This window comes from Ambystoma mexicanum, chromosome 11 (assembly GCF_040938575.1).
Source record: "Ambystoma mexicanum isolate Mex_15411 chromosome 11, UKY_AmexF1_1, whole genome shotgun sequence".
NCBI lineage: Eukaryota > Metazoa > Chordata > Amphibia > Caudata > Ambystomatidae > Ambystoma > Ambystoma mexicanum.
Window position 1 is genome coordinate 384,995,878 of NC_090934.1, and position 26,409 is coordinate 385,022,286.

The 26,409-nt window shown below is 44.7% G+C and overlaps 1 protein-coding gene across 1 annotated transcript in view; it reads right to left on the minus strand.

Moving 5' to 3' along the window:
- The window catches only part of AGBL2 (AGBL carboxypeptidase 2), a 2,805,139-nt gene that overhangs the window by 2,583,152 nt on the left and 195,578 nt on the right, over positions 1-26,409 (minus strand). Inside the window, exon 4 of the mRNA XM_069623090.1 lies at positions 20,286-20,405. Within this exon, the coding sequence (XP_069479191.1) occupies positions 20,286-20,405 (120 nt within the window). The remainder of the gene's footprint in view (positions 1-20,285; positions 20,406-26,409) is intronic.

Here is a 26,409-nt window from a genome sequence, read left to right on the forward strand (position 1 = left end):
GATGGCAGGCTGGGCGCATCGCACATCTGAACATTTGGGGAAACTGTGCATCTGTGAATGGGCTAAGAAAAGATAGCTGCCCATTTCAAGAGACATTGCCGAGCAAGCTGCATCCCAGTGCCCCATGTGATGTGAACTGAAGTAAAGTGCTGTGCACTGGAGAAGAAACCTCTAGGCGCTTTAAGAAGTGAAAATACACAACTGGCAAAAATGCAAGCTACATTGCCAGGGCTGGTGTAACTGACAAAGACATTATGGCGTTCCAGATGGAAGCAAAACTGACAAAGGTAGCCGTTTTGCAAGAAACAACATGCAGAGCGGAGTATGACATGAACACTGCACATTAGCCATGATCCAGAAGCCTCATGGCTTAGTGCAAGAATGAATGATTTGTTGAAGCAAATAAAAAAACTGACTTAGACTATCGCGCTCAAAGGGGTGGCCCAAGAAATCAGCAGACACCCTTTGGGAAAATGACAAGTGGAAAACCAGAGGCTTGAAAGACACTAGCTGTATGGAGAAAAATAAACAAAGCTGCTTGTGCAACTGCAGGCGATATTGGACTGAAGGACCTTACCTATGAAATATGGAGTGATGCCACTTTGAAAAAAGGGAGTGATGGCAGCAGGGCAACCTAAATCAAGATCATGAAACACTGGAAGCAAGTTGGCGCCTGGCATTCGTGATCGCTTTGGTGACAAAGAAAAGCATTGATCCATTGAGAAGTGCGACCTGGGTACTTATTATATGGCTTTTGTAAAATCACAGATCAGTCTGAAGTACTATTGACCAACTATGATCGCATTGCACAAATGAGTTGGCGATTAGGCAGTTACACCCCGTATGGTTGAGTGTAAATAAGCCCCCAGTAGCAGTAGCTACAGTAACAATGATAAAGTGTGTACTTACCTGATGAGACTTCTGAAGGTGGGGGTGGTGTTAAGGGAAGGGGTGGATAACAATGATATTGTACTTTTGATGAAATCCTAACATTTCTGTTTGTATTTTGCCTAGGCAAAAAACCAAGACAGTTGCGTGCCATGATTGAGGTAGATATGTGCAATTTGCGGGTGACACCGATCAGTCAAGCAGACGCATTCTCAGAGAAAGCGAGTCACTGCGGGGTGATATGCGAACCTTGAACCTGTCCTGCACTGCACTGGATGCTGCTAACGTGCGTGACATGTGAGGCCATTTGTTCTGCAGCCTGTGAGAAGTGTCCAACAGAGTAATAACTTTTGCTGAACTGGCACGGTGCAGACTTGGCTAGTTATCAAACATTTGATGCTGCACATTCAAATGATTCAGTTGCTGGAAATAACCTGGTTGATATGTTTTGCCTTTTTTGTTTAAAGGACTGTGGACAATGGGTTGTGGACTGTGACATCATGCACCACAAACAGCTGTGTGACACAGCACTTGAATGCTAACTCATTGAAAAATGGTTTTTAAATGCATTTTTGAGATGAATATGAAAAAGCAAAATGTTTTGCTCTTCCAACTGAATTGCTTTAACCAGAGATGCTTTTTTTTTTTTTTTTAAAAAAAAAGCAAACTACTACGTTGCACGTAGGCAGGAAAATGATTCCTGAATTGTTGGGCAAGCAGGATTATGCAAGCAGGAGCGTAATATATTTTGAGATAAAATGAGTGCGCACACTAAAGCTAGCTGTGCGTAGGTTAAGGTTCTTAATTTGAAGAAATGCTGCCGAGTATTTGAGCTCTAATTTGAGATGGTAACCTTTGAAACACTGGATACTTTTACAGCCAGCCTTAAGGTGGGTAAATGAAACCAAGACTGACTTGATATTTGATTTTATGACAGTGTGTGCACACGGTTTTTGTTAAACCAACAAGTTTCATGTTTTTATGGGGACGGCTGTCTCCAGCACCCTAATGCAAAGAGTGACCTTTTGATTGTAGACATTTATAGTAATTCATTAGAAAAGCACTACAAATGAGTATCCACATGGAATTGCTAACGTACTGGCCTGGCACATTGTCAGGCATCTTTTGTCACTGACTCATGACTGGTGCTTATGAAATCCTAGGCCCAAATGTTTCAGTGAATGGATCCAACAATTTTTTTGATGTTTCATGTTTTTTCTGACCAAAGAACTGCAGCGAATGTTCTCGCCAAGATTTTATGGACTATAACTTGACTAAATGCATTTCACACAATTGCACGATGAAACAGCCACTGCCGGATGGTGGTATGGTGTTTATATCTAAAAACTAATATTGTGTATGAAATCACACAAGGTAGAAACTGTGAACAGCTAGATTTTCCAGTCGTAAGGCAACATTTAAATTGTAGGCTGGTAATGCACACCTCTATTATTACAGTGATACACTTAGACATAGATTTATCACGAGGCAATGTTTCCTTAGTACTACCAAACTGCTACAAATGGAGTCAATTTCTATGGCCCATCAGCAAAGTGCGCGTAGCTAGGGAGCTAGATTCATTAATTGCGGGAGCAGCGGGGGGTAACAGGAGCTTTAAACGATTTTGACATAGAAACTGCACAATAAGATAGCCACTATGGGTTCTGATGCCAGCTGCTATAAAACCTCTGGCCTAGTGGGGCCCATTGATAAGCCCAACACTGCTACAAGTATTGGCCACCACTGCAGATGGCAAAACTTTAGTTATGAAGACATTTTTTCTGCCATAGGGCAGGTCAACAAGACTGCTAAATACACACGATGCATTTTATGGCAAACATTGTTAAATCAGCAGGTGTTGGCTTTTCGCTCCGAGTGGGGACGACCATCCTCAACCCACTGGCACACAGAGCTACAGCTACCAGCAAACATATGGATTAAACCCCTTGCTTTTGATTGCATGAATAACACATGCCATGCTTTAATGCACATTTGTAGAATTGTTTTTATTTAGATAACCTGGTGCCCATGGGTTCACCTTGCTCATGAAATTAGATGGTTTTTGGTTGGGTTCCACATACATGGGGGAAGTGTCTAATCACACAGCCCATAGTCACGCTTGAATCCCCTGGGATCAGGGGGGGAGAGTAGGCCCTTAGAGTGAAAGACTGCCAGGTTTAGAGTTGGTAACCATACATAAATGCAATAGCGCATTGTAGATTAGACTACACCGGATTGCCTTGATATTCTAACCGCATGCTGCTTTTTGACTGACAATCAGTTATATGACAATTTTTTTTTCTTTTTTTTTTTTGTGTAGGCCAGGTTTTGGCTAGAGTAAATGTCCATGTTCACTTTGTGTAAGTATTTTTGTGTAGGCCAGGTTTTGGCTAGAGTAAATATCCATATTCACTTTGTGTACATTTTTGTTTAGGTAGTGTTTTTACTAACCTTGCATGCCACGCTGACTAACCGCTAGAAGATAGTTTGCTTAAACCTCTTGCAAAGCCCCAAGGTCTTTAACCACCTCATTTATCACTGCACTACATACTATGTTGATGGGTATTAGCCAGCATTGTCGCCCACACTTTGAAAAGAGGTGGAATGTCGTGATCTAAAAAATGCAAAATTTGCCAATCAGAGCTTTAGATGACAGCATTAGCCGCTGAAAGCCAATAGTTTATTCAAAGTATGTGCTAAAATACTGAAAGTAATGCTGACAGTAATCTGTTGTAGCACCTCCATTATGCAGTAGTGAGCTACAAGGAATATGCAGGCCTAGCAGGGGTGGCAGGTCACATTATGCATTGTAGATAGACAAGCAGGGCGAAGGCCCCAGTTCTGTAGCTAATAGAGACGTTATTGGAGTGTTTGGAGCATTATGGCACTTATATAGCGCTTAGATAGCCAATCCTAAGCGCTATGGACACTTAACTATGAGTGCAGGCCTGGTATAGCTTGCTTACATGTGGTTAATTCATCTTGGCTTCTGTTAGAATATTCTGCCTTTCTGTAGCTCTGCATGGCTATGTAAACGAATCCTCTTTCTCTGGGAAGGCACTGATAAGACATTCCTGAGCTTTCGCGCAGATGGGCTCAAAGTAGGGAGGGGCACAGAAAGGAGCACAGTGGAAATTCACAGAGATTGGTTTTTTCCATGAGCAAACCAATATTTTGCACAGGGAAAGTTCTGGAACTGTGTGTCATGGTGACTGACAGCACGAGATTACAAAAATGCATGCCCACATGGATCAGGTGGGAGATCAATCCGTGGACTTGGTTCGAGCAAGATCGAGTGTCCGGAACCTGATGCTCTGTCGGCACCCTGCAGCGCTGTCATCTGAGCGGGGCTGGCAACAGCTATCTTATGAAGGCCAGGGTCTCCCAGCGCTGATTGAAGGGGCGTAAGACTGTTTCTCTAAGTTCTACGTTTCTCTATATTTTGTATTTCTCCAAGTTTTGTGTTTTGTAATCTTCTCTAACTTGAATCCCAAAATGCTGCTAAATTTTACTGTTTATGCTTTTGTCTAATAAATGGTAAACATTTTGAAGGTGTCATTTGTCAATAGCATGAGTTCACTGCTCGGCACAATAGAACCTGTATTTTGGGCTGAATTGGGTAATTTTTGCTCTCAAGGGCTGGTCCCGAGGAAGATTTTCCCCTTTTCAAGACACCAAGGTGTTATCTTTTTGATTTGCAGTGTTGACTGTTGTTGGCACTTTCTTTAGATTTGTCCTATTCGTTTCTGAACTTTTTCCCGCAGGATTAACATTTTGGTTTACGTTGTGAGTATTTGAGATGTCAGTCTGTTTGGGTGCTTTGTTCGCTTTCATTGTTTTTGTTATTGTCTTTGGTGTAGGCATTGCTGCCGGAATTAAGGCCTCTTGGCTTTCTTTTGTCAGTTGTTGGAGGTCTATATGGTCTTCATCAACAGTTTCAGTTGTTGATTCACCATTAGCATCGATTAGAAATGATGCGTGTGGTTTAATTGGCTCAGCATTGCTCTTGTGTCCTTTTAGCACTGCGTCCTTACGTCTTTTGGCATATCTTTTGACAGCTCTTAGGTGTAGCTTTTTTGCTCGCCGTGACATGAAGCAAGAGCTTTCTTCTGTTGGTAGGTCTTCATTGGCTTCTGATTTCATCTGATCTAATACTTTCAATAGTTCTGTGGGACTATCAGGACAATGGCTAGGTTGAATCAGTTTAGAAAGTTAGTAAGCTATGGTGGTATGAATTTCTTCAACTGATATCTTTAGTTCTTTCAGTTTGTTCTGGTACTGGCACCAAGTAGGTGTAGGTGAAGTCACTAGTGGAGCAGTATCAGACAATAGGGTTACTTCTAGGCAGCATTGAGTTTTCTGTCTTTGCATGCTGGATGAGTCGTCGACTTCTGATTCAGATAAAGGTCATCTTTGAGAATTTTCAATGTGTCAGCTGCTATTATGAACCCTTCTATTCAGTCCCTTGTAGAAGACATGTGTAATAGCATTGCTTTAATCTCCCTCAGTTCTAGATGGGTCAAGTCGTGCCCTTTGTCCAGGAGATCCAGGATTTTAATGATCACCGGGAATGTACTCAGCGAGTGCTGGGAGTCATCTTCTGTTCGACTAGATCCCGCAGAGAATTTAGTCTGAGAGGCCTCGGAGTGCACATCAACCGAATCTGGAGAATATGTGAATTGGGGTGGCGGAAGTTTTGTTTATATCATCAACCAATTCAGTGTTTGTGTCCGTAGGTCCTTGGGAGTGTCCAGGCGATAATGATTGTAGTAGCATTTTCCTTTTTACCGAGCCGAATACCAAGCGGGTTAAAGTACCTATGGAGCAGCTCACAGCTTGGTCCAGTGCCGCCATTTTCTCCAATGTTGTATTGTTCTTTGTCACTTCTAGAGACCATAGGCAATTCTAAACAGCTTCTAAAGTCGTCTACTGCTTTACGCACTTCAGGACTAATAGAATTACTACATAGATGTAATTCTGGGAGTGGTATTGGTAGCATGAGACTGGAGATTTGCGGCGTGTCAAAAGTGTGGATTTGAGCGGCATGCGACCCGAGTCTGAAATGGCTCGTCTGACCTTTGGATACACTCACCACAAGTTCCTCACACACAGCTGGTTCAATATATGAAGTTCTCCCGTGGCATATCGGTGAGTCTATGCTCGTTGATGATAGCGCAGGTGCGGCAATCTCGTTGCACTTCCCGCTTCTCAATCCACTTGCCATCTTTTACCTGGAGTAATGGGGCAATTATTAAACTGTGCTAGCGATTTGTGTAGTTTGTAATCAAAGCACTTCATTTGCGCTGCCCGACCAGGGTTAATAGGTAAGCTACTGAAACAAGGGCAGCACAGTGAATAGAAAGATAGAAGAACAGAGCACCGTTTCTTCTTTTTTAAATTTTTTTTTATACAACTTGCAACCAGCTAGCCAGCTAACAGCAAACAGCGCTACTTATAGCGCGTACTTAATGCGCACGCGCAAATGCACGCGGGATGCTGCTTATGTTGACTTCCGGGTGGAAGGGGATGGGGCCATTTACAATAATGTAAAAAGGGGAGAGTTTATGAATAATATATACTTATTTATGCTTTACAGTATATATTAGTAAAATACGAGTAGTACCCAAGTCCAAATGTTGAAGAAATTACGTCCAATTGTGTCCGGCGAGGTAAGAGGCACGTCTTTGCAGAGCAGCAGGGCAGCGAGGAGGGCCAGCAAACAGCGCTACTTATAGCGAATACTTAATGCACGCACGCAAATGTGCGCGGGATGCTGCTTATGTTGACTTCCGGGTGGAAAGGAGCAGGGCCATCCAAGTCCAAATGGTGAAGAAATGACATCCAATTGTGTCCGGCGAGGTAAGAGGCACGTCTTTGCAGAGCAGCAGGGCATAGACATCCTATTTGTAACCGAAACATGGCTAGACAACTACAAGATGACCCTCAACAACTGCCTGCCTGAAAACTTCAAATGCATCCAAGGAAACAGGAAATCCAAAAGAGGGGTGGGGCTAGCGATCATCCACAAGGAGCAACTGGCCATCAAAATGAAAGATCCACTCAGATCGATAAAATGCGAATCCTTAATACTACAGGTATCAGTAAACCCCAAAACAAACCTGAAATTCATACTGATAAACAGACGAAAACCTACGATGCGACTTTCATAGACGCCTTCACGGAAGCAATCACCATCCTAGCCATCAAGTACAAACATCTGATCAACCTCTGAGATTTCAACATCTGCTTCAACGAAGAAACCACAACCACACAAAAATCCTTAACCGCCCGACTAGCAGCCATGGACCTACAACAACTAGCCAAAGGAGGAACACACTCAGCAGGGCACACACTTGATGCAATGTTCGCCAACAAGGATCTCATCACCACGGGACCCCCAATTCAAATACTCTGGAGCAACCACCTCATCATTCCATTTATAATCACAATGGCCGCTCCAACAAAGAAGCAACAAGAAAAAACCACTGATCATGATGAAAAGAAATTGGAGAACCATAAAAAACTCCAACCTAACCGAACTCAGCAAACCACAAGCAACTACCATGGAAGAAGCTGACCTAGACAAAAAAGGTTACCCTACTGCATACCTGGATGGCAACAACTCTAGATGACATCACCAAAGAAAAGCCCTTCACCCCATCATGTAAGAAAACAGCAAAATGGTTCACCCCACTACTCCATGCGCCATGAAAAGAAAAAAATGAAAACTAGAATCTGAATGGAGGACCAACAACACCACTGCAAACAAATTGAAATTTCCACAACAGATCTGCTCATATAAAAAGGAAATACAAAAAGTGATGAGGAAACACTACGACAACCGAATCTTAAGACCACCAAACACCCAAAAAGAACTCTTCAAAATCATAAACGAAATTTTAAAAAAACACCGGGCTGCAACAACATGCCAATTCCATCAATGAAACTTTGCGATGATCTACGAGACCACTTCAAAAACAAAATAACTTCCATCCAACCTACCAAACAAAACAGACCAAGCGATCACACCTCAAACCCCATCGACACGGACGAGGAATATCCTAACAAGCTACGAAGCTTCCCAGAAATATCAGTGGAGACTTTCGTGAAACTGGTAAACCAAAGCAACAAATCAGGCTCTCCTGAAGACCCCTGCCCCCGTACATATACAAAACAATTCTCAAACAAAGAACCCCCATGGAATACCACAGGAATCTCCTCAACCTCTCAATTTGAACAGGTAAAGTACCACAGGCCTTCAAGTCGGCTTACATCAAGCCGCTACTGAAAGACACAACAGGAAACGTAGAGGACTTATTCAACTACAGCCACATTTCCAAAATACCCTACATAGCCAAACTGCTAGAAACGTACGTCTACAAAATAACCCAAGAATTCATAGAAGAGCACTGCCTCCTAGACCAGGCACAAGTTGGTTTCAGACCAATGAGAGGAACAGAATCACCTCTCTTCTCAATATGGGACGACCTAAAAATGAACGTAGACTCGGAACAACAGTACGCCCTGATTCTCCTCGATCTATCCACAGCTTTCAACACTGTCACCCAAGTCATCCTCATAAAGAGATTAGAAGGACTAGGAATAACAGACACCGCCTTCTATGGATCAAATCCTTCCTAACAAACAGAACCGAAACCGTATGGATGAAACCTTTTAAAGGATAGTTCCGGGACTTTTTTTTTATTGTCCCTACGGGTCGGCCATGTGTTTGTAAGCATAAATCGGTAGATCGTAGGAAACTTTCCTATGGACCTTACCCGACTTTTCGCCCATTATCGCACTCGAAATCAGCCTCCATTTTGTGATAATCCTATCATTCCGCCGCATCGACCTGGCTCACCTGCCTTTGCGGCACTAAATCAAATCCCCCGCCCCTGAGCCTGACATCAGCAGACGCGTACTGCCCATTTCAAGCACGTCTCGTGTCAACAATCGCTGCGCCTCAGCTATTGACGTGTTGCCATGGAAATGGCAGGACGCCTCTTTCCCCAATAAGTATAAACAGACCGTTTCACAACATACAGCAGCAGATTTTCGATTCCATTCCTCTCTCTGTGTTACTTTGAGTATTCTGTGACTCGTTTCAGTGCTCTGGTCAGCTACCTTCGCCGCTTGTAGCCCGTGTGAACACCTGTACCATCTCTGTAAATTATTTTACTATCTTTACCGCACAATGGCCACAATAATGCTGTATATGTACGAGCCCGAGTACACCGAGGAGGAACTACTGGAAAGGCAAGCACGCGAAAACGATGGGGATTCGGACGGCAGTTGGGAGGACCAGTCAACGGATGAAGAGCCTGGACCATGTCGCATGGACGGCGTCTCCACCTGGTGCACGTGCAATCGGTGCGAGCTAATGCCAACTGAGGAGGAGAACTGCTGCTGCCGTGAAAATTCCGGGTGCTTGGCCTACATTTCGGAAAGCGAGCAAAGTCTGCAGGAAGGCGAGCAAAGTCCGCAATGCATCACCGAGCTGCCAGAGTTCAGGGAAGCCTGCCTCTCACGGACAGTGTTGAGGATGATGATGGTGCTTATGCACGAACTTCGTGGCACTGTTCGTCCGCGTAATCCGAGTAACAAGTAAGTATACTCTGTTTGTGATGTCAGTGATGCCACCACTATTTCATGGTCGTCTCCCACATATAAAATTACATTTACATATCATTCGAACGCATGTAAATTGGTTCCATATAGTGCATTTTCTAGATATAATTTTTTTCTAAGAAAAATGACATGTGTTACCTGAATCGACATTGATAAGAAAGTTTGGTCAGTTTAATACAGTTTGCATCTTTTTTTTTCACAGGTGGTACAGGCTGGTGGCCTATCGTTGCTTCACTTGGTGGCTTCACGGGAGGCTCGGACACCGCGTTCGGAGAGTAATACCTGCCTGTGCGGTACTTGCCATTAGACAACATTTCCCCAGTGACAGTGGACAATACCGCGGATTTTCCCTCGATGTGCTGCAACCTCAACTTTACAATGTGTAATGTTTATTATTTATGTTTAACTAAAATCTAAAATAAAGCCCAACATATATTTTAGCAATGGTTGTTTTGATTTTTTAAATGAATCTAGTGTGTCTCCGTTGAATAGCCTTCCAGTGCCTTGTCTTGTCACACCACATGTCTCCGGCCAGCATCCTCCCTCACGCTGGCCGCACACCTTCAATCCACATAACCGTTGAACCCATATATGCAGCAGTCATACATATATTATTTTGTGGGTTGGCATCAAGCGTTGGCAATAAAAAGCTGTTGGATTTTATTGATACAAAACATGGTTATAGGTAAATAATAAATATGGTTGATCATAATAAATCCTCTTTTTGGGCACCGGGTACAGAGATGACCCCCATATATTCTCCTGGGAGGGTGAGGTATTTATAAACTCACCCCCCTGCCTTCCATGTAGTAGATCCTGCAGCCATCCTCTTACATTCAGTTAGATGGCCTCTCCTTGGTGAGGCCCTGCGGCAAACGGGTCTTGTCTGCACGACCACCGCCCCGATCCACCCCCCCGCCCTATCAAAGGCAGTTCGCACCGGGGTACTTGTGCTGGCAAGTGGGGCTGTCAGGGAGCGATAAAGGCCAAGAGGTGCCAAAGACCATGTACACTTCAAAGTGGTCTATAGAGCATGGGTTGTTGTTCCCATGTCTACCTCCAGACCCCGTGTCTCCTGCCAAGCATCCCCCCTCACGCTGGACGGCCCCCTGCAATCCACATAAGTGTGTCTCCATTCACGAGTCTTCCTGTGTCTTGTCTGCACGACCACCGCCCCGATCCACCCCCCGCCCTATCAAAGGCAGTTCGCACCGGGGTACTTGCGCTGCTGGCAAGTGGAGCTGTCAGGGAGCGATAAAGGCCAAGAGGTGCCAAAGACCATGTACACTTCAAAGTGGTCTATAGAGCATGGGTTTGTTGTTCCCATGTCTACCTCCAGACCCCGTGTCTCCTGCCAAGCATCCCCCCTCACGCTGGACGGCCCCCTGCAATCCACATAAGTGTGTCTCCATTCACGAGTCTTCCTGTGTCTTGTCTGCACGACCACCGCCCCGATCCACCCCCCCGCCCTATCAAAGGCAGTTCGCACCGGGGTACTTGTGCTGGCAAGTGGAGCTGTCGGGGAGCAATAAAGGCCAAGAGGTGCCAAAGACCATGTACACTTCAAAGTGGTCTATAGAGCATGGGTTGTTGTTCCCATGTCTACCTCCAGACCCCGTGTCTCCTGCCAAGCATCCCCCCTCACGCTGGACGGCCCCCTGCAATCCACATAAGTGTGTCTCCATTCACGAGTCTTCCTGTGTCTTGTCTGCACGACCACCGCCCCGATCCACCCCCCGCCCTATCAAAGGCAGTTCGCACCGGGGTACTTGCGCTGCTGGCAAGTGGAGCTGTCAGGGAGCGATAAAGGCCAAGAGGTGCCAAAGACCATGTACACTTCAAAGTGGTCTATAGAGCATGGGTTTGTTGTTCCCATGTCTACCTCCAGACCCTGTGTCTCCTGCCAAGCATCCCCCCTCACGCTGGACGGCCCCCTGCAGACCGCATAATGCCACGACATATACACGTCATTCATTCACAAACACACCCCTGTTTCGAATTCTTTATAACCCACTTCATATTTCTAATGAGAACTTCTTTGCGCTTTGCTAGTCAACCCGTGAAGGTGCTGGTTATCTGCTCTTCGTCTCTGTGAACTTCCGTGACCACTTTGAGCAAACTCGTCAGTTTGCAACCTGTGAACTGCTCCCTGTTCTACGACAAGAAACTACTCTGATCCCTGCATCTAACTGTTTGTTCGTCAAGGTAAGTCCATGTACCATAATCATTTTGCGTCCAATTTTTTAATTTATATCTATTTGCTAGTAGTCATCAAATTGCATCCATGTTTTCTTTTCGTTCACGACAGTACATGCAAGGAACTAGTCACATGTTCTGAGTTTAGTCAAATTACTTTTTCTATTTTTTGAAAGTTATTGAAATACTTATCCGCATGTGAATAACGTGTATAGTTCCAAGAACCAAAACGGACCTTGCATTGAACCTTTTATGTGTCGTTTAATGTTTTAACACATTGGTATTCATAGAGAATTGTTGATCTTTACTTTTCAGAACTTTCCATAATGCCTGCCTGTTCCATTGGCGGTTGCCCTTCGAAGACCCATAACAAATCTGAAGATACTATAATGCATGTTTTCCCTAAGACAATAGATCAGATAAGAGAATGGGTCCGATATTGCGGATATCCAGCCTCTGAGCTAGAAAGTAGAGTCCTTGAAGTCTTTGCGGACAAGAGGGGTGATCGATACCGCATCTGCAGCAGGCACTTTAGCCCAGACATGTACTCCACATCATTGCTAATAAAGAAGAAAACACCGCGAGCGAGGCGAAAATTGCTCTCAACCGCTATTCCCACTCTATTCGTCCACATCCCTCCACTGGTGAGTCAAGTTTACGTATTTGTCTCTCGGCCTTGCGGTAGTGTGTAGCATTAGCTAACAATAATTTCCCCATTTATGTATCCACTCAATATGAAGGCGGAAGATTCTCCATCCGTGTCGTTATTGCAGTCATCAGCCACTTCAAGCGCCTATCGGGTAATCTTACTTAGCTATTCTGACACTGACTTGTTTTAGGCATGTAAATCAATAGTTTTAATTGATCGTGTAATCATTTTACCTAATGGTACACCACAGTACTCGTCCTCTAGTCTTTGTTTTCAGTTATAATTATTGTTATCCAAAATAATGCAAGTACTGTCTTTCAGGGAGATGCTGAGGAGTCCAACGCATTGACGACAACCGTAGATGTCACTCAGATGCTCGAGGTACGTTTCCGGACAGTTCCATCGATGGAGATCATCAGATCTTGCATTCTTGTAGCGTGATTGTTACACACAATGTTTCTTTCGTTTTTAGCCATTGGTATGTCCTTCTGTCGTCGCCCTCCTATGTGTCTTCTTTTTTCAATATTGTGTTCATTACTAATGAAAGTCCTATGTTTCAGGGAGTCGATGGAGCATTAGTCCAAGAAGAAGGGGGAGCATGCAGTTACGGGTCGGCGCAACAGCTTGCAGAAGTGTGCACCGCAGTTACAGCGTCCCTTGATGTTCTTATGCATTTCGAGGTATGGATACTGACAGATCAATCATGCGAGATCAAATGACGTGATTACATCCGCTATACTTCCTTCTTTATTAACGCAAGTACTATGTTTCAGGGAGCTGACGGAGCTTCTTCAACAAGAACATCACCCCTAGTAGTTGATGCAGATCTCTGGGTGGTGACACTTCCAACGATGGAGCAAATCGAATCATATTTAGATATCCATTATTTATTTTAGACAACTGATCATTTGTGCAGGTCTATTTAGATGAGCCGTTGACGCCTGCAGAAAGTTTATGTTCTTTTAAACAAAATAGAAAACCATACTAATGCAATTACTGTGTTTCAGGGAGTTGCTGAAGCGTCATCTTCAATAATATCATCAATGGAAGTCTATGCGGAGCCCGAGGTATGGATCTTGCCAGTTCAATCTAACTAGATCAACAATGCGTGAACTATTGTCGTTTGAATGTTCTACACAATGCGTTCATTCGTGTTTTGCTATTGAGATGTACGTATGGGTATTGGTCCCCAAGTACATTTTGTGTTTTCAATATTATTATACATACTAATGAAAGTTCTATGTTTCAGGGAGTCGATGGAGCCTCAGTGAGTGATGGATGTGCTTATCATGAAAATATAGTCGTTGCAGCGCGAGAGGAAGTGGAGACATGCACACACGAGTCGGAGCAACAGCGTCCAGATGTTGAAGTTCGAGGCAAGAAAGTTTCAAAGAAAAGAAAGCAAAAGAAGGTTAGTGTCCTGTTCACTATATTATGTTGTCTTTCACTGTCAATAGTTCAATACTGTAAGTTGTGTTTAAACTGAACATCCCTTTTCTAATCTGTCCTCTAGTTGCGAGTGGGTGTAAGAACTAGATCTACACAGACAGTGAAGCGAACGAGAGATGTTGCTTGTCAAACCTTTTGGCAGGGACTTGAGACTGGAGATGCATCGTGCCAATGGGAAGAATATGAAGTGATTGACAACGGAGCTATACCACCACCAGCCATTGATAGTGAATGTCCTCCTGGTAGTTTGGATGCAGTCGGAGATCAATTCACAGAATCCACACCCGCAAAAAATAAGAGCGCGCGAAAGTTGAAGACATTGTTTTTTTCTCCCATCTCCGGACAAGGAACAGATGTTGCAATGGAAGAGAATGAAGTGGACGACAATGAAACACCATCAATATCACTCAGCATAGCGGAAGACGATATCAGAGATTGTACCTTTCATGCGAGTGACATGTCCTCAACGTTACAGGCCGAACCAGCTGGGATGCAGAGTGACAGTATAAGGAAAGAGGCCAAATTCATTGTATTCGATAGCTGTTTGATGGATATTATTATGATGATGAAATGTGGGCATTGGGTTGGTGGGGAAGTATGTGGGGAGCCATTGATTAATGTGACTCGTGCAATTCGAGGCACTAACCTTAAAATACATGCCACCTGTACACAATATCATCCGTTCGCATGGTCTGCACAACCCATGCTGGGGCAACTGCCAGCAGGCAATCTACTTTGTGCAGCGGCCGCACTTTTTAGTGGTTCAAGTTTTAAAAAGTTACAGTATTTCTTTCAGTTTGTGGGAATCCATTTCATTGCGAAAAGTCAGTTCTACAAATACCAAACCGATTATCTATTTCCAGCCATCAGCGAAGCTTGGAGAATGGAAAAAATGTCAATGGAAAGTACATTCGCGGGCAAATGCTTCAGGCTAGCCGGTGATGGACAGTGCGACAGCCCAGGATTTTCAGCCAAGTACTGCACCTACCACTTTCAGGACATGGAAAGTAAGAAAATTGTGAGTTCGGTGGTCGTGCAGGTGTCACAAAGTACATCCTCAGTGGCCATGGAGAAAGTTGGCTTTGTAGCATCATTGCAAGAACTACAATCGCGGGGAATGGTGATCGACCTGATAGCCACGGACAGACACGTTTCAATTGCCAAGACAATGAGAGAACAGTACAAAAATATAAATCACCAATTTGACGTTTGGCATCTTGCAAAATCAATCAATAAAAAATTGTCGGCTGCAGGTAAAAAAAAAGAATTGCAAGGTATTTCACAGTGGTCCAAGTCAATCAGCAACCATCTTTGGTGGAGCTCAAAAACATGTGAAGGGTCGTTGGAAATTCTACTGGAAAAATGGCGGTCAGTAATGTTGCACTGTAGCAACGTACATCGATGGTCGACAAATGAGCATTTCCACAAATGTGAACATGGCCATTTGTCCACAGAGGAGGCACGGAAGAAGAAGTGGTTGATTCCTTCATCACCCACTCACAAGGCCATTGAAAAGATTGTATTTGATAAAACTATAACAAGAGATTTGAGGGGACTCACGGAATTCTGCCACACAGGAGATTTGGAGGTGTTCCACAATATGTGCCTAAAGTACAGGCCCAAAAGATTGCATTTTGGCATGGAAGGCATGATAAATCGGACTCTTCTAGCGGTCTTGGCACATAACCATAATGTTGGCCGTCAACAAAGTAGGACGACCGGAACTTTAGGGACGCTTCGCTACAATAAGGCCTTCACTAAAAGAAGTAAACAATGGGTGATCAAACCAGTGTTTGAGGATATGCAATATGAGTTTATTGAGAGACTTATCGTAGATGTCCTCGATAGGCACATACATGGAGTGGTGAACGAACCTATGCAGGGGACAACTGCATTGCCACCCAACATTGCCTCTGTTCCATGTCCACCTAAAGCAGAGCTCATTGAGAAATACACATCACGGTTTAAATGATTGTAATTTGATTGTCTGTTCTCTCGAGTCTCCTCATGTTGCAGGCCCATTGCAATTAAACCAAACAGTAATATAAATCATTTTTACAAAAATTATAGAATGTTTCCGTATTACAAACACATGGCCGACCCATAGGGACAATAAAAAAAAAAGGCACGCAGACAAGATGCCCTTACACTAACTGGAGCTAACTAGAAATGTGTGCTCGCTCAAAGTGAAGGTCAGCTGCTTTGATGTTTTGCTCGGGTGGCGGAACGGCCCACGACCCAGTATAAGGTTCTATTGTGATTTGACCTTGACAGGCCGGGACCATCCTGAAAGACTAAGAAAAGATAATGAATAAAATTTCAGAAACGAAACGATGAGCCACGTTCATTAGAAGAAGTAACGTCGGCAAAGAAGGAGTGGTGTTTCGGGTCTGCCCTACACAGAGACACAATGGAAAATGCAAATATAATGTAAGTAACTTTTGATGAGTTTATACCGCAATTTCATTACTATACAGTGGCTTTAAAGACGGGTTCAGTTGTACTTGTTCGTTCTATGTGGCATATTGTTTTCTACCGCGCACTATCTTGAGGAGAAACATCTGCTTTTACTGAAGCACCTCAAAACCTTCCTCTTTGCTTCTGCTTTCTCTCTCCCTCTCCCCTGCTACAACTGGTCCACTGTCTGCGACCTCGGTCCTGGGCCCTTCCACTCTCCACCTGCACTGCCTCCCTGTCAACCCCTGCACTGGGGGACTGTCTCAGTATCCTACAGCCCCCCCTTCCCAGCACTTGTTCTGCACTTACCTTGCACTTGCCACCAGCTGGCCCTATTTATTTATTATTTTATGCTACTTACCTTGTACTCCACTCCCCCCCCCCCTCCATGCCTCGCCACGCCTTTAAACACTTGTGTACACCCAGTAGCGCTGTCCTCGCTATGAAATGAATAATTTTAATAAGGATCTGATGGTGAGACTAATTTCATTTTTTATGTTTTTAGGTACATCATTCACTACTGTCTGTGTCACGAGTACCAGACACCGGCGGACGGCTTCTACAGCCGCCAGTTGCTTCTCCGCGTGAACAACGTTACCACCCTGACCATTTTATGGGACGATCGCCAAGTACAAGTATGCCCTTACGCGGTACTAACGGTTAGATGCAACATACCTACCGTTGTGGTGGCCTAGTGCCTCGTTGTTGGAACAGCCATGCGATTATCAGTGCGACCGAAGAGCTTATTTTTATTGTAAACCAACACCCTGTGTACTGCACACGAACATCGCTTCCCTCAAGACGAACTAATTTGGATCGAGAGCAAAGAAAAATGCAAATCGCTGAATATTCTCTAAACATTTGATGTCCAATAAACGTACTTTGCCAAATGTACAATCTTGCCGTTTGCTTTTAAACCACGGTTTCACATTCCGAATTGTGGCGCTGTATTGTGAGATGCTCTAAGACCCTGTGTACAGCAAAGGACCATCGCGTTCCTCAATACGAACTTTTTGGAACATGAGCAAATAAAAATGCAAATCGCTGAATATTCTCTAAACATTTGATGTCAAATAAATGTACTTTACCACATTTACAATCTTGCGGTTTGATTTCAAAGTACAGTTTCATATTCCGAATTGTGGTGCGCTGTATTGTGAGCTGATCTGTGTTGATTTCCGGGGTCTGTGTGGAGTCGCGTAGAAGACGCCTGGGCGCGTTTGCCTACGCAGCTCAGTCACGTCACGGATAGAGGCGGGGAATATGAATGTTTTGATAAAGTCTGTTTCAGGGGCGGGGGATTTGATTTAGTGCCGCAAAGGCAGGTGAGCCAGGTCGATGCGGCGGAATGATAGGATTATCACAAAATGGAGGCTGATTTCGAGTGCGATAATGGGCGAAAAGTCGGGTAAGGTCCATAGGAAAGTTTCCTACGATCTACCGATTTATGCTTACAAACACATGGCCGACCCGTAGGGACAATAAAAAAAAAGTCCCGGAACTATCCTTTAAGTCCAAACCTAGAGACTCCACGTGCGGAGTACCACAAGGATCATCTTTCTCCCCGCTTCTATTCAACATCTACATGTACCTATTAATCAAACTCATCAAAAAAAACGGGCTCACATGCTACAATTACGCCGACAATACTCAAATAATCTTAAACATACAAGACACCCGAGAAGAAAATACTACACTAGAGAATTGCCTTTGTGATATATTCAACTGGATGAACCTCAACCACCTCAAAATCAACCCAGGCAAAACAGAGATAATGATTGTTTCAAAAAAGGGAGGAGACATCAGCTACATCCCTTGGCCAAGAGAGCTCAGCACCACCCCAGCACCATCATCAACTGTAAAAAACCTAGGGGTCCTGATGGAGAACAACCTCACTCTACAGCCACAAGTAAACGCTCTACTTAAGAAATGTTTCTTCCTCCTGCAAGCAGCAAAAAGGATCCTACCGTTCCTATCGTTTGCCAACAAAACCCTTACCATCATCGCTCTGATCATGTCCAGAGTAGATTACGCCAATAGCCTATACCTGGGCATGCCCGAACAACTTCTAAAAAAACTACAACGCATACAAAATGTGGCAGCCAGACTCCTCCTCAAGCTACCCAGAAGAGACCTGCGCTAAAAATACTACACTGGCTACCATTAAAACAGAAAATAAAGTTCAAGTCCATGTGCATCACGCACAGAGCAATACACAAACAAGGCGCAGAATTCCTAAGCGATAAACTACACCTACATCAACCAACAAGAACACTGAGATCAAGCACCGACATCCGCCTGGAACCAAACCCTATAACAGAAGAAAACTCAGAGGATCCTCTTTCTCTCACCAGGCACCGAAAACCTGGAATGACCTACCTAAGAATATACGTAACACAACAAACCACCTAGCATTCAGGAAACTCCTCAAATCATGGCTCTTCACAGCGTAACTACAACAACGACGCACTAAAATGCCCACCCGTTAAACAACGATGAAAATAACACCAACCTCAGTCACTCCCAAAATGGACATACACAGAACCCAAAGACAGACCATAAGATATTATGGGAAATAGCCACAAAAGGATGTTACCATAGACTGATCACATACTCAGTCCGAGACAAAAGCCCTTAAACGACTCATCCACTGCCTCCTGCCCGTACCATATGCAAACCCCCAGCAGACACATTTAGAAAGTTTGTGAGAGGAGACCACAACACCAGCCCCAGCACCCAAGGAGGAGAATACTAATCAAACCATCAGCATTAGAACTCCTACAGAGCTCGCTAGAATAGAACGGCGAGGAGCAATTAGAACACTTACAGAGCGTGTTAGAAAAGCACATGGAGCGCCTCACACAAACCTAAAACCCTGCCAGGCGTAACTCCTTCGCCCACCCTGATGAGATTGGGAGGATTGGCGAGCGTGACACTCGGACAGAGTCCTGAATGTTTGCATGTTAAACTTCATACAACCCACTAACAAAAAATATCTCAGCATTTCTGCAGACATCTCACTCAAAAATCTCACACAACCATCTCTCACACAACAACCCGCACGCAATTCCCAACACCGCAACAACACATAAGCCGCACCAACAGCACACGAGGACTGACATCGATCCGATACTCGCACCATACCGAGTTGAAGCTGCCAACAGAACACCACTCCTCTCACTATCCTGCTCCCGCTTCACCTACTAACCCATTCCACCTTCTTGTTTGCAGATCTGCCAGAACACCTGGGGAAAAACTCTGTTGGTGACGGTGCACGGTACAAATACCTTTAACATATCATATCATGGAGCTCACCTCTGTTGGTAGTCACAGGGATGGTGTTAGGCACTTCATAGAGCTCCTCCCTGGCAGTATCTACTCAGAAAATGGCTCTAGGTGGCGTTTGTGTGCCACTTGTTGGTCATCGTATACACACCACAGGGGAGTTCAAGAAGCATCTCTATGCATGATGGTAGGCAGGAAGAGGGTACTGGAGTTATGTTTTGTAACGTGGCCACCCAGCTCATATGATGGCTTCTACAGAACTCCTTAATGTATGTGACAATCTAGGAGATGAGTATATTGGTTGTTCTTGGAGATCCTGTACTACAGCGGTGAACCCAAGATTAAAATAGAAACTTACTGGGGCTCTCTTTTGTATGGTGGCAGACCAGGAGCCCTGCAGACCTCTTGAAGCTTCTCTCTGAACTGTGGTCGTCAACCAGCAAATAGTGCATTTTTCATGAAGCCCCTGGAGCCTAGAGGCAACCTGGTGGAGGCCCTGAGATTTTCATTGGGCTCCTCTTTGCATTCTGGAAAACCAGGAGATGACAATGGGTTCTCCATTGAATTCCTCCACCATAATTGTTGCCCTCTGGGATTCAGCACAGGGTTTTCTTGGAGCTCCTATAAAATGGGGTTATATAGATAGACTTCTGCGCTTTCTAACCTAAAACATGTAACTGATCAGACTTCATACCTTTATGGACAAAGTGAAAAACACTGAATAATTACTCACATATCAGCTTCTTGCTTTCCTCCTTCTCAGAGTCAGTTTCTGGGGACAGCAGTGGGTAGCTCTGGTTCCTACTAGTCCAATGGGGCGGAGTAGGAACGTTTTTGCTAGTTTCCTTTGGTGCTTAAGAGAGGGAGAGATATTGTCTGGTTCAAAACACATATTAATAATTCTGCATAACCTATTTTTTACAGTTAAAACATGTGAATGTCGCAACAGCACTGAAAATTCCAGTCACGCCCAGGACACCCAGAACACCACAGATTATAATTTTCATACACCAGTATCCATACTTCCATCTGCACAATCACACCTCTGTATAAAAGTTACTCAGGAAGTCTGTTGAACGTAATGGCTTTGTGTACAAAAGCAGGACACTGGCAATGGCAGTGATGATTTGTCAGCAGTAAGAATGCAAGACAGGCCTTGTTATCCTTGCACTATTAAAGAATGGCTTTAGAACTTACACTCTAGGGGCTTAAAAAGCAGTTGAAAAGGAAATGGGGTTGTTTGTATATATCCCTGTCTGCCAACTACACAATGGGTTGTTGGTGGTACCTTTGTCTATTTATATTTCTGCAATTAATACAAATCACAATTCATACAGAAAATTACATTACTATACATCTTGATATTTGATGGCGTCACAGGTGGCCTTAACTCGCAGAGCGTTCAGGGCAGTTTCAAGAGTTTTAATCTGTTGCTAACTCTCCGACACATCTTATTGTGAATAATTGTAAGAGGGTTCAAGTAAACAATAGACAGGTTCTTCAATATAGCGGCACCAGGCTGGAAAAGGAGTTCGGGGAAGTGGTGCTAGGGTGGTCCCTCTCTCTATCGTCTCCTCTGGTGCCCCTCTCCCTAACCCAGGCATTCCTGGCCCAGGTAAGTCTTTAGTGCACAGTAACCCCTACTATCTACTGACTGGTTGGACTATAGATGACTACCTGAATGCAAGTTATCGAACTCCCACAGCGTCTTCTAAGCTGGCCCTACATTATCAAAGTTGTTAGTAATAGAAGGTGGTGTATGTGTGACACTTATGCCCCACTAGCTCCTGAGAGGGTGCAGAAGTTAGACTCTGACAGAGAGAGGTCATAGTGTTTTGTATACACTTTTTTCCAAGGGTAAAAAGGAAAAGAAAACTCTACCTTGCCCTAACTCAAAGAGGGGTTTCTGCGCCTTAACTAAAATAACTAATATCATAATATCCAAAGTAAAAGTCCCAATGTCCAGTGTCAAAATCCTAACTCTGTCCCTTACACGCTAAACTAACTAAACTAAAGCATATGTCTTCTTGGTCCAGAGGAATGGCTCTCTACCCCTGGACAAAAGGCAGTTCTTTTCTTGGTAAGATTTTCCCAATATGGTTTCAGCCACTCCTTGGCTGTTGGGGCAAGTGTCTCGTTTGTCCCAGCCTTCTCAGACTTACAATGTAGTTCCTGGGGGGTGGGTCCCAGACTCTGGTTGGCAGTTTTGGCTCCCTCTCCCTGTATACAGATATATTTTATTTTATTGTTCATTTATAACACGCTGGAAACCAGCGAGTGGTTGTGCGGGATCAGGATTCAAGACTGTTGTGCCGCATTGCGTGCTGAAGAACAGCCTGGACGCACTCCCCCAAGCTGTAGTGGGTCCCTGACCCTGGTGTTCAGACCGGATTTCCTCTCACCAGGCACTGCGAAGCAGGAGAGTAGCCGGAATGCATTTACCCAGGCTGCATTGGGTCACATAGACTTGGTTCACTAACCTGCCAAGTACTGTGTAGGGTTTCTAATAACTTCAAATTATCTTTATTTGGGTGCAAGCCCAGACTCGCAATTCCAACTTTAGTCTTCCATTTCTGTGGGCTTGGTTTACTCTCCTGCCAAGCCTTAGTACAAGTCCATGCACCTCTTTGCTTTCCTCCCACTGCGTTAACGTCCCAGACCCTCCTTTCGCTGCCTTCTGATCTGTGCGACTACTTCCTACAATCTTCAGAGCCTTCTCTGCTACCCGTGTACCTTGCGGTGTAATCTGTGCGAGTTTGGTCTCCCTTGAGGTAATTGGGCTTGTTTGTGGGACTCCAGTAACTTCCCGGAACGTCCTTTGCTCTGCTGCAGCTCTGCAGTCTTCTTTCCTTCCGGGACAGCGTGGTCTCGCACGCTCGCACTTCCCAGGTCTCTGGGGTGTCCGGAGACTCAATCCATCTGCAGGCCATGCAGTCCTCGCATCCTGGACCAGCCGCAGACCATCTCACACTATTCTCTGCATCCCGGTCAGCACCCACCTGCACGTCAGGCTCGTCCTGGCCCTCGAGGTACCTCCAGGGAGGGCTTGACGATCTGTCAAGTCCTTCTTCAGTTTATCTTTTTTCTTCCAATCAATTGTCACAAACCACTATGGTAAAAGTGTTTCCAATGGTTATTTGGTATTGCTCCCCACTTCCTGCTCGTCTTAGTACCAATTGAGTGCTGATGTGGTAATTCACTAATACTCTTTGTCATCTCAGTACTCTCTATTTGGACTGCTTTTGAAAAGTACATAGGATATGAGGGTAGGATTGAAGAGGAATGAGGTGTAGGAAAGGTGGGTAACTGGGAAGGGGGTGTAGAGTCATTTGATTGGTGGGAATACCACATTCTCCTGATGTGGTTGGCACTGGTCCCTAAGGAGGTCTCCCCTCCCATGAGATCCACCCGTGTGTGGCTGCTTGGTCTGTCTCCTTCTCCCATCCCCACTGACTACAGCACTCACCGGTCTTTTCTACAGGGGTTGGATTACACAGGCTAGAGGCTTTAAGAAACTGTCCAAGACCCTCCCTTCTTTTTCAGTACAGTATTACGACCACCGGGGAGGTGGAAGAACGGACCTGTGAGTCCACAGCTGATAAAGAAGCAAAGAAGAACAGCCCCACATAGTCCCCTTTGAGCCCTGATGGCAAGAAGGGCGACGCAGGAAACCATAAGGGGCAAGCACCTTGAATGGGGAAAGAAAACCTGTTTAGGGGGAAAAAAAACAAACAGCTTGAAAGGTGGAGTCCTGGTGTAAGGCTACAGTAGCAGAATGCTTGAAAGGCGTAGTCCAGGTAAGTCTTGTAGAGGATGAGACTCCAATCACGGCTGGCGTAGTTGGTAAACAAAGTCAGCGGTGCAGGTAATGTTGACAGAAAGCTGGGCGCTGTCAACCCGTATCCCCGTTCTCAAGGACCAAAGAGTACAGCAGAAGGGCCACAAAGGGAGAGAAGGAGAACTGCAGCCGTACCAGTATAGTGATATGGAATAGGGGAGAGACAGGAACACTAAAGTAGCAGTAGTTAGAATTCCAAAAAAACGGGCGCCATCTTGGAGAGTCTAAGATGCCATGAGGGTGTCTTCTTCTACATTTGTGCCAAATAGACCATGAATTGGTCATAGTCCTAACATATAGTTTAGGAAACAGTCTCTGTGGACTGAGGGCTAGGTTGCTTATGCTGCCTGCTCTTCTGGTGGCTTTCCTCTGACCGTGGCGAGTGTTGTAATTTCAAGTTGGGATGGGGTTATGTGTCTTCCCTGCCCTCCTGCAGTCTCTTCTCCATCTTAGTTTGGTTTCTGCAGGTTCCCCATTGATCTGGGTCTGCCTGGGAAGGTCGGGTGTGCTCTGGCTGTCTCATATGTTCAGCAAGACGATTCTAAATCCATTCCCTGGTTTCACTTGATTATGATCTCATGGTTTTGGTCCAGGTCTTCTTGTTTGATCCCAGGTGAAGTCTGGAAGTTTCAGTCTCTGAAATTAAAAAAAGATGTGTCCAGAAAATGCACTAGACATTTTGAAAGAGCAGTGGGTACCAGAAGTGAAATTCAAGCCTCTGGGGAGGTTTTCAGGGACTGTGGCCCTCCCAATGCCCACTTCATATATGGGAGGGCTTGCTCTGGTTTTTGTCTTATTGAGCCCTCTGCCCCATATTGAGGAGCTCCCCCACCACACTTAAGTGTCCTGACAAAGTCCTGTCACAATGGATTATTTATTTCTTCAGACTCTTCAAAATGTATTTCAAGGAAATCAGCTATCAGACGTTTTACCTAGTCTCAGAGCCCAACATTCATAAGCCTCACAGAGACAATGACAGATTACAATCATGCTCATTAAAATACCCGTAGTGTGAATGGCCAAAGTATACATGCTGCCCGCTTTCTATTAACCTATCTCCTTCAAGAGTAAATGCAGGTTTGGATTTAGATGGTCACTAAGTTTGATCCTTTTGTATTTAAGGGCTGGGCCAATCCTTGTCTGGGGCCAGTGGATTGTTTTAATCACTAAAAAAAAAAAACATTCATTGTCCACAATAAGTGATTCTGTATTCTATCCATGCCCATTATCTCTGAGCTCTCTGTTGATTGAATTGTTATTTATGCACCTATACACAAGTGTTTCAAGGTGCAACAAGGCAAGTAAGGGGAAATAGGGGAGACAAGACAAACGTTCTTACTAGACCTTGAGACATTGAGATCATGCAAGTGCGCAACGCGAAGTGCAGAGGAGAGAGTACAGAGGGGAAGTGCAACCAGGGCAGCGTGCTCTGAGTTAGATTAGTTTGTTTATTTGTAGTGCGCGGCCAAACCCTCAAGTAGCTCGGCGCAAAAATCTTAAAATGGTTACATATCGTTGCGTGACAAAAGTGCATACATTCAATGGTACATAGAGTAATACAGTATGTGACAGGATACAAGTGCAATAGACAGTAAAGGACCAGGTTACAGGATGGTCCGGATCATTTATGGGCTAGCATATACGGTGGAAATATACGGAAATCTGATTAGTGGACAGCTGGGTGGCAGTAAATTAGGCAGAGAGCCATGATTTCACCATGGCTATCAAGGGCCAGAACGAGGCTTCCGCTCTGATGAATAGGGGGACTGTGTTCCAACATTGTGCGGCAAGAACTGGGAAGCTACAACCTCCTGCCGTTTTTAGGTTGAATTTGGGAATCTGCAGTTGGTGCAGATACGGTATTCTGGTAGGTCTGGATGAGGTATGTCTGGAGAATGTGTCAGATAGGTATCGTGGGGCAGTCAGTGACAGGCATTTGTGTGCGATTACGAGGGATTTTAGCTTGATTTTGTCTCGGATAGGGAGCCAGTGGGCTTCCTTGCTGGCCGTAGAGATGTGAACTTTACATTGGAGGTTGAGAGCGCATCTAAGGGCGTTATTTTGCAGGATCTGTAGTCGGTTTACATTTTTGGTGGTGGTGCCGAGGAAGAGTGTAATGCAATAGTCTAGCTTGGATAATATCAGCGCTCTGGATAAGGTGAAGCAGCTTGTAGTGGATAGAAATGGCCTGCAGGCATTAATACGTTTGTTGGTATAGGTGGTAGATGAGATGGTGGCGTTTATTTAGTGATAGGGTGGAATCAAGGTACACACCTAGTGTTTTGACCTCTTTGGAGACTTTTATAATGTTGCCATCAATGATGAAGGATTGTTATCTGGTGTCCAATTTATTGAGGCGAGCCTGCGAGCCTACGATGAGCAGTTCCATCTTGTCATCGTTAAGACAGAGGCTGTGTGTGGCCATCCAGGCTTGAATTTCTAGGTACATTTCATTGAGTTTTGCAACGTATTCATCATTGCACCCAGTGAGTGTGATGAGGACCTGGGTGTCGTCAGTGTAATTTGTGTAGCTGACACCCAGATCATCAAGACGGTCAAAGAGAAGCTTAGTGAAGATGTTGTAAAGTGTAGGAGAAATGCAAGAGCCTTGGGGAACTCAACAATGGATTCAGCAGCTGAAGGGGCGAAGACCCTAGTCGACCTATCAGACAAAAATGACTGAATCCATTTGGTGGCATTATGGGAGAATGCGGCAGCTGAAGAGAGGTGTTGTGTGAGGATCTGGTGGTCAACCAGGTCAAAGGCAACGGATAGATCCAACAGGAGCAAAATGGCCAGATTGCCCTTGTTTTTGGCTTCGTCCATTTGGATTTTTAGATCCAGGAGGGCTGTTTCGGTCCTGTGTCTGGGTCTAAAGCCAGATTGTCGCAGACCTAGAAGGTTATTGTCTTCCAAATGTTGTTGTATTTGGAGGTAAGCCACTCCAGCTAGAATTTTGAGAAGAAAACGTACTGTGGTGATGGGTCTGTAATTCGTGGGAGTGTTGGGATATAGATTG